Raw genomic sequence first — 12,266 nt, 5'->3', positions numbered from 1 at the left:
ATACGAGATAGCTCCGCCCTCAATGCCAGATAAATGAATGAGCCCAACACACACAGAGGAAGGAGCGCGCTTGCGCACAAGGGTTGCTTATTTTTTTGTATATGGGGGTTGGCGGTGGGGAGCTGCTGCATCCTTGTGATATGCCCGGCTGATTACAGCGCCAAAATGTGGGAGGAGTATTGCTGGTGCTGGTGGTGCTGCTGCTGCTGCTGCTGCTGCTCGTCGCCATCTTGAGAGCGCGCGCAGCAGATGATTTGTGGTGCGGACTAAAGGACTAAGGGACTAGGCAGCTGGCTGCAGGACATACACATTAACTTGGAGTGCGCGTTACCGTTACGACACGTCGCGGAGCAGCAGCAGCTATAATAACGGCGCTATTGCGGTTAAGATTCGTCGGCCACACACGTTGACACCCAGCCACAGGAAACAGCCGCTGACCAAACTGGGCCAGCCAGCGGGGCAACTGAGGCGCAACGCAACAAAAAATAAATTAAATATAAAAAAAACAAAACTTGGACAAATACGCTTGTTGCTTGCCAAATGGCAAAGTAGGCGTGCCACACATCACACATACAAACACACACACACACACACACAGAGCGTGTGTGTTTTTGTTGTGTGCGGAAATTATTGAAATTTTTACTTTTGATTTTGTTTGGCGCGCAACGTGAACATGTTCAAAGGACGCGTTGTCCTTGCTGCCACCGTCGGCGTTTCGTTTGCCACTGACAAATTTACTTGCATATCCGTTGCAACAACAACAATTGCAACAGCAACAGCAACAAACTAAACAAACAATTTGCATCGCGCGTAGTCGTCGTGGTTGCCTCAACGGGCCCCTCAACCCCACCTTCACTTGCCGCACATCCGACGCCATTTTGAACAATAATTTCATTTCCGGTTCGCCAATTGCAACGGCAAAAACAAAAAACAAAAAATAAAGCACAATATGCCGTAAAAGCAACGCACTTGAGAAATAGTTATTATTAAGTGATGAGTGTGTGTCGAGTGCAACTAGCAGCAAAAAGATATTCAAAGTGAGATTGTTTTAAGTTAAGTTGAACTTGACACTTTTTGGATAAGCTTAAACACAGAAACCAGCATAATCCTGAGGTGAGCTAAAAAGCATCTAACAACGCAACACTATTAATGAAATCTTATACTGAAGACTAATTATTATTTATACAACATGGCTTATTAGTTAACAATTCTTTTATATAAATTTAATTAGTCGACAAACATTTGCCAAAAAATCGAAGAGACGCCTTGAGAGTTTACTTCAATAAAAATCATATCTGCTTAGTTATTTTAGGCTTCAGTTATAATAAAATCGAAAGTTCAATTCCAGATTTACATTTGTTTATGTATATATAAAGTATATATTGATACCAATATAATACCATTGTATTTGAAAATCGGTTCAGTTTCGACAAAGTTATGGGTCTGGAAAATCTCGACTAGCAGCACTTCTTGAGGATTTAATGTTTAGCATGTATTTCGAGACGGAAGCGCGTTTTCAACTTTAAATGTAGTTTGAAACTAGAGGTCAAGCCATGTTCCAAAAGGTTTGGTTTTTGCAAATCGGATCAGTTTTGACAAAGTTATGGTCACAGGTACTAAGGTGGCATAAAAGAAACATATCCGATCTCATGAAGTATATATATATATAGTAAAAACTTATGTGCAAAACTTATAACTTAAGTTCTAACATCGATCTTGCTTAGCTAGCATTCCAGGAGTACTTTTGTGTCAAAAATTGCAAATTTAAATGCAGTACGCCAAATATATATTTTCAATTCCTCCAATAGCTATAACCCAAATATAGACAGTAATCTTTATGTAAGCACAAGATTAGCTCTAGATTAGTTACCCACTCAAATATTAAGGTACAAAATAGAAAGAACGATTTCTGCAACCGCCGTTTTTTGGTGCTGGTATCAAAATCACATCAGCAGATATCATAAATTCAACTGCGTGTGAAATGGCCACGCCCCCTTCCCCGAAGAGAAGCTGATAGGTAAATCTTACAAACCATTAAAGTGACGTGGCGCGTGTGTCCCCTCATCCACCACCTCATCCTCATCGTCAGCGTCAGCATCATGCTCATCCTGTTAATTAAAAGCTCTGCTCGGGCATTATGTCATTAGCCAGTTAGCCGAGAACTACAAGTATATATATGCATAATATTGGCAGCAGCACACTTTGCCAATCTTGTTTTTTCTTTTTATTATATTTTATGTGTGTACGCATATTCAACAGAGGCAGAGGCAGAGGCACGCGTCGCACTCTGAGGCAGGCATAGTCGAAGCCGAAGCATCCTGGCACATCCTGGCGCGTATTTCCGGTGTGCGCGCGCTCAACTCAAATGCGATAGCTTCAAAATGGCTGCTTCGGCTTGTGTCCTGGTGTCCTTATGTCCTTCTGCCTGCCAGCCGGTTTGGTCCACGCTCGCAATTTGCGTGCAACTTTAACACAATGATAAATAATAATAAATAAGGCGTGTGCAGGCCGTTTGTAATGTCAGTCCATCTCATCATAATGCTCTCTCTCTCTCTTTCTCTCTCTCTCTCTCTCTCTCTGTCTCTCTAGATGCAACTCGACTGATAAGCAAATGTAGCTCTTGTTGCGATTGTTGTTGCTGCTGCGATATCAAGTTTTAAAGCTGCTAGAAAGTGCGTCAGCAATTTAATGCTACACTCAGCAACATCATTTAGCATATGGCAAAAGAAAAAAACAATTGCTTTCTACGAACTTGTTTTGGGAGGCAAGAGGTTTGCCCTTTTCTAGTGACAAGTATCATATTAAAGTGTATTACAATTAAGCGGCTATTCTTTCTAGCTTGAAATGAAAATAACTAGAAACAAATACTATTGCAGACTGAAGCAAAGCTGTTGCTATAAAAACTATGGAAACTATATGATTTAATCATCTGATGTTTATGATTTTGTGTTAAAATATAAGCAGCACATTTAAAAGCATAACTGCTAAGTTTGATTAGGATAACTTGGTAAGCAACAAAGTTTCTCATACAAAGACTCATCTAATGAACAATTGATCCTATGGCAGCTATATGATATAGTGATTTGATTTGTATCGCTGGCATGGAAACATGGCTACAAAAATTCAGCTAGTTCTGTTCTATGCTGATCAGGAATATATATATATATATAACAGGTCTTCCTCAATCTTAAAGGTTAAATACAAAAGACGAAAATCGATTTTCAACACTTATAAAACAAGCTCTCCCTGATAAATTAAGAACTATAACCTTGGCTAAAGCTTCAACAAATTTTTGCACTTTTCAAATTGCTGCTCTCTCTCTTTTTCTCTGAGTGTAGAGTGAAGCGAGTGTTGTTGTTGTCATGGCATAAATTTCGTTGGCATAAATCAAAATCCAGCAACTTCCGATGAAGGCAGTGTGCAAAAATTTGCATGGCATGCATTACACACACACACACAGATATATATATATATATAAGGATACACACGCATACAGAATAAACAATAGCTGCTTGGTGGCCATTAGAAATGCACGCTCAAATGGCTGCCGCCCACGCATAACGCTCATACGCAGCGTTTGCCACAGGCCAGAGTAGCACCATAAATAACCAGAACAGAGATAATTATGCATGTCCCTATTGAGTCCTTATTTCAACTACTACTAATTATGTTTGCTAGCAGCTCGAATAGTGTGGCAAGTGCAGCGCTATTTGCAACAGAAACAGTACATTTTAAAATTGCCGTCATTAATTGTGGGCTATTCTTGTTTATGATTTATGCCTATTTTAACTCGCACTTAAATACTTAGACACTCCAGGCAGGCGTTAAAGCAAACGAGTATAATAAATTCGTTATAAATTCGATAATAGTCGAAAGTAGGCAAATCTAAGTTTAGATAGACTTTAACTTTTCCTCAAAAATCCCTGTCTCTATTGTCAAAATCGATCTAAATAAAAGTGCACTTGCATATATTGAAAGACTAAATCTATCGATAATCACGAAATGAGGGCAGTTGTCGATTTAATTAAATAAGCTTGCTCGGCGTATGTTATATGTAACAAATAGTTACAGATACAGATGAATATGACTAAATCGACTAGACTTTTGATGCTGATCATGAATATATATCAAAAGAAATTTCAGTTATTAAGTTGAAGTAAAAGTAGGCGTCTTGTTAGAAATCACACTTGAAAACCAAACTTTTTCTTAGCTGAAAAATTCGACTAGTCATTTAGAGATATTTTTTTCCCTTTTTTTTATAGAAATTTGTATTTTCTTAAGTTGTTGTCTATCAAATATTGTGTTTACTCAACATATAAGAAGTATTAGAGTAAGCTCTCTTGAAGCTTCCCGACTTTACTCGCATATTGTTTTTACTAAAAGTAAGCCCTCCTGACCCTCACAACCCTTTTTCACACCCAGAGTCAAGTGGAATCCATTGCTTAACCAACACGTAGCCGTTGACGGTTCGGAAGGTCGCGCCATGTACGAGAATTCGTGTTCGTATCAAACGGCGCTGGACTTGAAGCGGGTGTCGCCGCCAACGCTGGCCCAAGTGAAGACGGAGGACTGCCTGACACTGGGCCAATGCTCGCCCGACTGGACATCCTATCGCTTCCATCAGTCCACGTTTGAGCAGCTCAAGCAGAGCGTCGAAAAGGCCAAAGCAGCGCTCCAGGATCGCAGCAGTTTCTTTGGCGCCAGCAGCGCCTTCAGGTGGGAACAAAAAACAGCATCTGATTGGAGTTGGCGTTTTATTCTTTCCATATCATTGTATATTTATTTATTCATGCATCTTCAATTTTATTCCACAGCGATATCTACTCAAGTCAGCGACTGACAGACTCGCTGGACACACTGCCCGCCATGCAGAATGGAAGTGGAGCCGGCAATTGTCTCGGCCTGACACACAATGCGGGCGGAGGCGTGGGCGTTGGAGTGGGTGTGGGAGTGGGCGTGGGCGTGGGCGTACTCAACTACAACACGGTGAGCAGCAGCAGCGCAGGCGTGCAACGGCATCGCTTGGACACATTGCAGCCGCCATCGGGCTGCTCACCGGTGGCCACGCAACACGGTGTGATCACGTCCAGCGCCGTCCAGCTGCCAGTCTCCTCCTTGGATGCGGTCAGCTCGCCCACAGTGCCAGCTTCACATTCGGGATCCACAGCCGTCGCGCATGTGGAGCACAAAGTTCGAACAGGTAGGACCAGGAATATATATATTAAAGCTGAAAAGCTGAAAGCGTTCGACGAATACCAGAATCTTTGCTAGCTTGAGAGTTTGTGTTTTTCGAATTAACATGTTTCCAAAACAAGTTTCTCTAGAATACTTCATCTTTTCATAGTCTTGATGTTCTTTGAGGATTGCTTCTCATTGTCAGTTGAGTTAGGTGACTTCTGTTGTTCTGTTGTGACAATGTTTTTGTTTTCAAGACATAGCTGAGTATTCTTCGCTCTTCCGAAAAACGATCCATCAATAAGAAAATATATAAATTTTTCCAAACATATATTTCTGATCTTTCTCAAACTTCCAGCGAGTCTGGATAATACCTCAATGTGTTTGTATAAATCTCTGAAATTGTGTTTAATCTTCCTCTTATGATAATGAGTACCTTCTACTTGAGTTAACTCCTATCCCATATTAACTTATCATTTTTTGTCCTTGGATATTTCTGGCTTTCATCGTTTTTTTCGATTATAGATGCCTAAAAGACATTTGGCTTGTCTGGGACCTGGTTTCTCTGTCCAACTCGATTCTCAGTTGTGTGTTTTCCCTTCCCATTCTCGCCTACTTTTAGAAGTTAGACCCGTAAGAAACCTTTCACTCTAAAGAGATTTTGGCATTCTTAGAGGAATAAAACATATATATTTAAACATATGATATAGAAATACTCCCTCTGCCAAATGACATTCTAGCAGCTTGTTTTCGGCAATGTAACTCGGTTTTTTTTTTCTTTTTGGCTAGTCGCAACCCACTGACCTTCTCGCTGTGGTTCTGCCACCAAATGTCAACGAAATGGCGGAAAAACAAATCCTGCGCTTCCGGTCAAAAGCAAAGCTATAAACCGCCAAAAAAAAGCAAAAAAAGCAACAAAAAAATAACCAAAACAATTGGCTCTTTTACAAAAAGTGGCAAGTTTCGCGTATTTATTTAAACACATCCAAACAGCATATGCTGACCAGCCACCCACACCACCAGCACCACCCACGCAACCACTAACCGAACGCCGAAAATGTTAGCCACAATTTTATGGGCCAAAACAGCGGCAAAAAAGCGAACCATGGTCAGTAAGCGTCATGTACATAATTCTTGTTGTTGTAGCCAAAAAAAGCGAAAGAAAATTATAAAAACCTAAATTGAATTATCCATGTAAACGTCAAGGTCCTTGGGGTCCTTGTCTCCCATATTTGTTTTATTTTATTTATTTTTTTGTGTTTTTCTTTTAGTATTTATCAATTTAAGCCGGCACAACGGATGTGGCTTATAATGCGGCCAGGAGGGAGTCGGGTGAATGGGGGAAGGGAGGTCTCTTGATATAAACATCAAAAATGCAATGTCCAAAGAATATCCATCGCGTGCTTGGCGAGAATTTGTTATGCCGCCTCCGTGCTGGTTGTGTTCTATCTATATATGTATTTATAAAGAAACATATTCCTTTTTCTTGGCTTGTTTTCAATTTTCAATCGAGTATGAGTACGGCAATTGTCGGTTTTGTTAAGCCGGAATTCAATATGACAAGCAAGCAGACGAGTCCTTTTTGCTCAAATGGCTGCTCCCCTTGCTCCTTCCAAAATAACCGACTACAACACACAGCTTGAACGCGCTCAAGCAAATATATGAAATGAATCGTTTTGAGCTGCTTCTCTTTCTTCTCGCTCTTTATGAGTTTTGCTTCTTTTGCTTCTTTTTCTGCTGCCTTCTTCTGCTCTGCTGCTGTCGCATAAAAGGACTTTGTCATGCGTAACTCATTATTTTTTTTTGCTCAAAAGCCTTTGGCTCACAAAAGCACATAAAAGATAATTACACTTCTTCAGCAAGGACTATGTGCACATATACTGTGAGTGTACGGAAAATACCGTCATTACTAACAGCACAGCAAAGATTTCCACGAAATGGAAAAACAATCTAGCTTTCCAATATATACCAAATACAAGTTGGAGATAGCTCTCGAATAGGATACAATCTGAATCCAGCTGTATTTGACCAATGGTTGCTCTTAAATTCCATATCCGTTTAATGAAATTTAGTTGTTCACTAAAATAATCAGGTTTTATTTTATGTCAATTGAAATTGTTAAGAATTGTGTATTTTATTTCATCAGAAATAGTTGCACATCGAGAATCGGTTTTTGAATATATATACTTTATGGGCTTCAATCTGTCAGTTACATTCTCTTGCACAACTTCCCATCTTTTACCCTTCATTGACTTTTATGCAGGCCAAAATGCTGAATGCATATTAGAAAGATTGCTAAAAAACTCACATAAATTCAATAAATTTTTTATTTTCGCCGGCAAACCAATAAAGCTTTGAGCTTATGCGAGGAACATGCCTTTTGCGCTCTTTATATTATAATATTTGACTGTCCTCATGGCCTCAATTATGACACAGTCACGTTCCCAGGCACTCAACTCATACGACCATATCATATATGATATGGTGCATGGATATCAACATGATGATGATCTCTCCTCCAGTTGACATTTCAATTGGTAGCGTTGCGAATTTGACGATGCGCTTATTGTTGTTTACATCAAACAAAGATTTACGGCAATTAAACATTGCTACGGTTGCTGTTGTTGCTGGTTGTTGTTGTTGTTGGTTGCTGGTCGGCTGTCTGAAGTGACAACCCTCGCGATTATATCCTTTGCGGTTCACAGGCTCTGTCCGGAGGGTGGCTGCTGAGCGGCGTTGCGTGTCAGTCTCGGACGACGGCACCACGACTAGCTAAAGGACTCCACACAGTAACCAGCAACAGCGGCAGCAGCGAACTACCAACCATAATTTGGGTAATAAATAAAAACGGGGCAGTTAGGTTTTTGATGCCGAAAGCTGCCGCCGCCGTTGCTGACAATTATCTATGTTTGAGATTTATGACTTGGCCCATTTAGTTTAGGTCCTGGGACCATGCCGAATGGCGAAGCGTGTCGCGCTGAGTGTGCAAATTTCTGCTGCAATTAATATTCCGTTTGTTTTCCGTTTTTTCTCTTGGTTGCAGAGAAATCAACGCTGGACTGTGCCACAACATCCTCGTCGCATGCTGTCGTTGCCTCGTCCTCCTCCGCCGCCGCCGCGTCTGTTTCCAGCAGCGAGCTGGGCAGGCACAGCACTGTGGGCAAGAGCAGCAGCACCAGCAGCAGCAGCCACAACGGAGCTGTTGCCAACAATGCCAGCAATGCACTGTGTAAGTCACACTTTCCACACTTTCTTACCACAAACATTCTTAAGTCTTGCACACATTTGTCAAATGCCCGCTGAGCTTTGACAGCTTTCAGTCAGGACAGCAACCCCGGTGACAAACCAGTTGCAGTCCACGCAACAACAGAGGGCGCTGCTGCGACTGCAAACAGACCACCAGATTTAAGTTTTGCTTGCTTTGGGTGATGTTTGATCTTATATTTCATTTTGATTAATTTTTGACTGGGGTGTATAATGGCAGTGTTATTTTTGCAAGTCCAAAAACAAGTATGAACGACACACATATATTAAATATATATGGATAAATGCCAAGTTTCATCGATAGCTTTAAGACTGAGAGAATATACGGACATGCTATATATACTCGACTCGTCATGCTGATCAAAAATATGTATGTATTTATTTTTATCTGGTTTTACCGTTGATATATAGACTATACCAATCAAGATACTACACTGAAATTGAGCTACCTACTTTAATGTCTCAATTGCAAGCACTACTTGACTTTGATGCCTCTTTCAGTTCAGTTCAGTTGAGACTGGTTCACATAATCTGGTACTTTACTGCACCTCACCCCCGTTGTCAGCAGGACACTCACTGCGACAGTGGGAAAATTGGCAAACAATCGTAAGGCTTTATGTGGAATGTGGACTGTAGTTGATGTCCTTTGCTGCTGCTGCTGCTGCTTTTGCTACTGTAAACATACAAAACGCAACAGTCAAAACAATTGTGAAGGCAGCGTTGATAATTTGACTCTTAAGTGCTCTTCAGCGCTAATCCTATTAAGCGTGTTGCTCACACACTCACACACAGTCTCACACACACACAATGACAGTACACACTCCAGTGAGGAAGCAACCCCTGCTTGGACAGATAGCTCTCATCAGGCAGTCTCTGGTCTCAATCCAAACAACAATGAGGCTAATCGACAGATCATAAAATGATCAAAATGTTATGTGAAGCGCATTAGGGGCACGCGTCGGATAGGGTGAGCAGTAAGGGAAGAGGGATGGTCTTTAAATTATGGAATAGAGGGGTAGCTGGTGCGAGCTGGTGAGAGTGAATTGCAACAACTCGAGAGGCATGGCCAATTGAGCGGTGGCATTTTTGGGTATAGATTAAAAGTGAACAAGATGTGAATTAATTAATTTAAATATTTATTGACTGGATATACATTTCTGAGCTGCAGATGAGAGCTGATATCGATTGTGACTTAATAGATTTACACTTTTACTGGAGGATAAGGAGGATAAGGTACATATATACCTGATGAGGATGACTAACCGAGTCTATGTAGACTGACTAAGCTGACCATATCGGATATTATGTAGGAATTATAGATCGTTGGATGATTTCTTGTATGAAGAACTTTTCTGTTTACCAAGTTATCTCCAGCAAACTCAGCAGTTAAGCGTTCTACTTCCCACTTCTAAAACTTGAACAAAGAATCATTGGCATAGCTGATAGAGATAGTAGATTTAGATATTTATATTATATTCATCTAGCAATATCTGCTGAGCATTAGAACAGAATGGTTATCGAAAGGAATCCCACATTTTCCACAAATATTTCACAGTTAAAGTCTGCAAAGTTCTTAGTTCTAATAAGATATGAATATCTTTGATAGACACATCAACTATTTATTAAGAACAATAATTATATAATTTAGATCGTTAGCTAGTAATTATAGACTCCACTCGGCAACAATTGCAAGTCTTTCATTGCCTAAATATTTAATTATGATTTACAAATTTTAAATGTCAAATTTTGACATTCGCTTATCGCTCGCATCTCTTCGCTCTACGCTTCTCATCATCGAAATGTGTCCAACATAATCTCGCATAATCTGCGAACATTTGAAGGCAACCCACCCCCAAAGACAGCTCAGCGGGTGTTTACCTTGTGCCACGCCCCCACACACACGACGCCCACAAAAACCTGCGCCACGTTGTCGCATTGTCCACATTGTCCACATTGTCCCAATGTTGTGTAACCATACCTCCCCTTCCATCCCCATCCCCTCCACACAATCCACTCCCAGCCCCATTCCTCTGTTGCGCCGTATGTTTTGCTCACTTCAAATTTAATTTCTGATTTCATTTGCGCACAGTTTGTATTTCTCGTTTAACTCTCGTTATATACATTTTTTTTCGTTTCTGCTCTGCCGTAATTGTTTCAGGCTGTGAAAATAAATTGAAAATTTTGCTGCTGCTGCTGCTGCCAACTGGCGCACTTTGCCAACACTGGCGCCAACAGCAGGAGCAGTCTCCTTCTACTGCTTCTTCTTCCTCTTTCGCCTCGTCCTTTTTGTCAGCTTTGCGCGCTGTCGCGTTTTGCTTTCAATTTATGCGCTCATCTTTTAAATGCTTAAATACTCCATTTTTTTTAGCAAACTGCTAACAGAAAACAAAGTTAGAATGCTCGGGTCGAGAGTGCTCGACTTGGAGATACCCCGAACTGCAACAGCTGTTAAAGATAAAGTAGATTTGCTGAGGTTAGTTTGTTCAATATGAAAATATATAAATGAGAGGCCTGGGTACATTTTGTATCATTTAGAAGACAATAATCTTTGCACTTGTGTCTTTTATTGCTATCGGAAATCGATTTATATCGATAATCAGAAAAGGACAGAAGAAGTTATAGTCAACATTTCAAGCCTCAAGCTCAGCTGGTTGATGTTGTTGGTCAAGAATAAACTGGACAGTGAAATAGGTATAAAGGCGACAACTTTTCAATTCTGAAAATCAAATTTAAAGATCAAGTCCAAAATATAATATATTCATTGGTGAATATGGCATGTCAGCATATGTTTCCGGTTTCATTTTTTGGCACATTTCTATAACATTTGTGAGACTTCAGGATACCCATTATGGCAATTTTTAATGGGCTTAGGGTATAAAAAGCAGAAAACATGTATGTATAAGAAAATGACTTGGCCTGGTTCAGAAAAGTTCAAACTTTTTCCCATGCCATCTATGTATATATATATATGTGTGTGTGTGTGTGTGTGTGTATGTGTGATTCCTGTCGATGTCCAAATATTTTTATTCATGGCCCTTTTCGCGGTTCACTTAACTCCCAGTCGTCGTCATTATGGACATCCCCCCCTGGGATTTGTGCACGAGTTGCTCATAAATCAATTCATTGTTGTTATTGTTAGTTGCCCCGCCCCTCTCTTTTTGCCAATGAAGAAGAAAAAGATGCAGATAATGTTGATGATGACGGCAACAAGCTGGAAAATGTGGCTAATTTAGTTTCGCATTGATTTTGAGGCAAGAGATAACAGCAACAAATTTGCCCAAAAGTAATGGCAAACTATTGCAAGCAATTAAAAAGTATGCTAAAAAGGCCGAGATAGGGAGAGACAGAGACACGGAGAGAGAGAGAGAGAGTGTAGGAGAGTAGGAGAGGGAGCGCACTTGCAACAGGTCGCTTCCGCTTGCGGGGCATTGTGATTTATGCCGCTGAAAATGACCCGCTTCCGACATGGAATATCAAAAATCACGCGCAAGTTTAGAGGCGACAACGACAACAACGACTATAAACTCTCTTCTGCTGCTTCTTGTTATTGGTGTTGTTGTTGTTGTTGGTGCTTTTGGTGTTGTTTTTGTCGTTTGCACCTCTACGCCGGAAACGGAGCGCAGCCAGAGCCGGAGGTGGCCGTGTCGAAGCGTCTCCGGTGGCCAAAGCGGCTGCAATTTAGTTGTCAATTGAATTTATGAGGCAACCTTCCCCAATACCCCCCAAACCCCCTCCAATCCCCCAGTCGAGCAGCTCTCGACCAGTTCTCGACCTCAGCAATTTATTGTGTCGCAGTTTTTGATTGCGGCTGCTTCTTTTTTACACAC

The 12,266-nt window shown here is 40.9% G+C and overlaps 1 protein-coding gene across 2 annotated transcripts in view; it reads left to right on the top strand.

Annotated features, from left to right (window-relative positions):
• The first annotated feature begins 643 nt into the window (after positions 1 to 643).
• The window catches only part of LOC6557892 (DNA-binding protein D-ETS-3), a 31,617-nt gene continuing 19,994 nt past the window's right edge, over positions 644 to 12,266 (top strand). Inside the window, exons 1-4 of one of the 2 annotated variants that reach the window (XM_032743153.2) lie at positions 644 to 1,113; positions 4,423 to 4,716; positions 4,815 to 5,200; positions 8,219 to 8,404. In XM_032743153.2, the coding sequence (XP_032599044.1) occupies positions 4,484 to 4,716; positions 4,815 to 5,200; positions 8,219 to 8,404 (805 nt within the window). In that variant the 5' untranslated portion in view covers positions 644 to 1,113; positions 4,423 to 4,483. Of the gene's footprint in view, positions 1,114 to 4,345; positions 4,717 to 4,814; positions 5,201 to 8,218; positions 8,405 to 12,266 lie in introns of those variants that run through there. The other variant, XM_032743150.2, reaches the window with a different exon arrangement.

This window comes from Drosophila grimshawi, unplaced genomic scaffold (genome assembly GCF_018153295.1).
Source record: "Drosophila grimshawi isolate 15287-2541.00 unplaced genomic scaffold, ASM1815329v1 contig_44, whole genome shotgun sequence".
In the NCBI taxonomy this organism is placed as follows: Eukaryota; Metazoa; Arthropoda; class Insecta; order Diptera; family Drosophilidae; genus Drosophila; species Drosophila grimshawi.
This window is presented reverse-complemented; position numbering and strand designations above follow the sequence as displayed.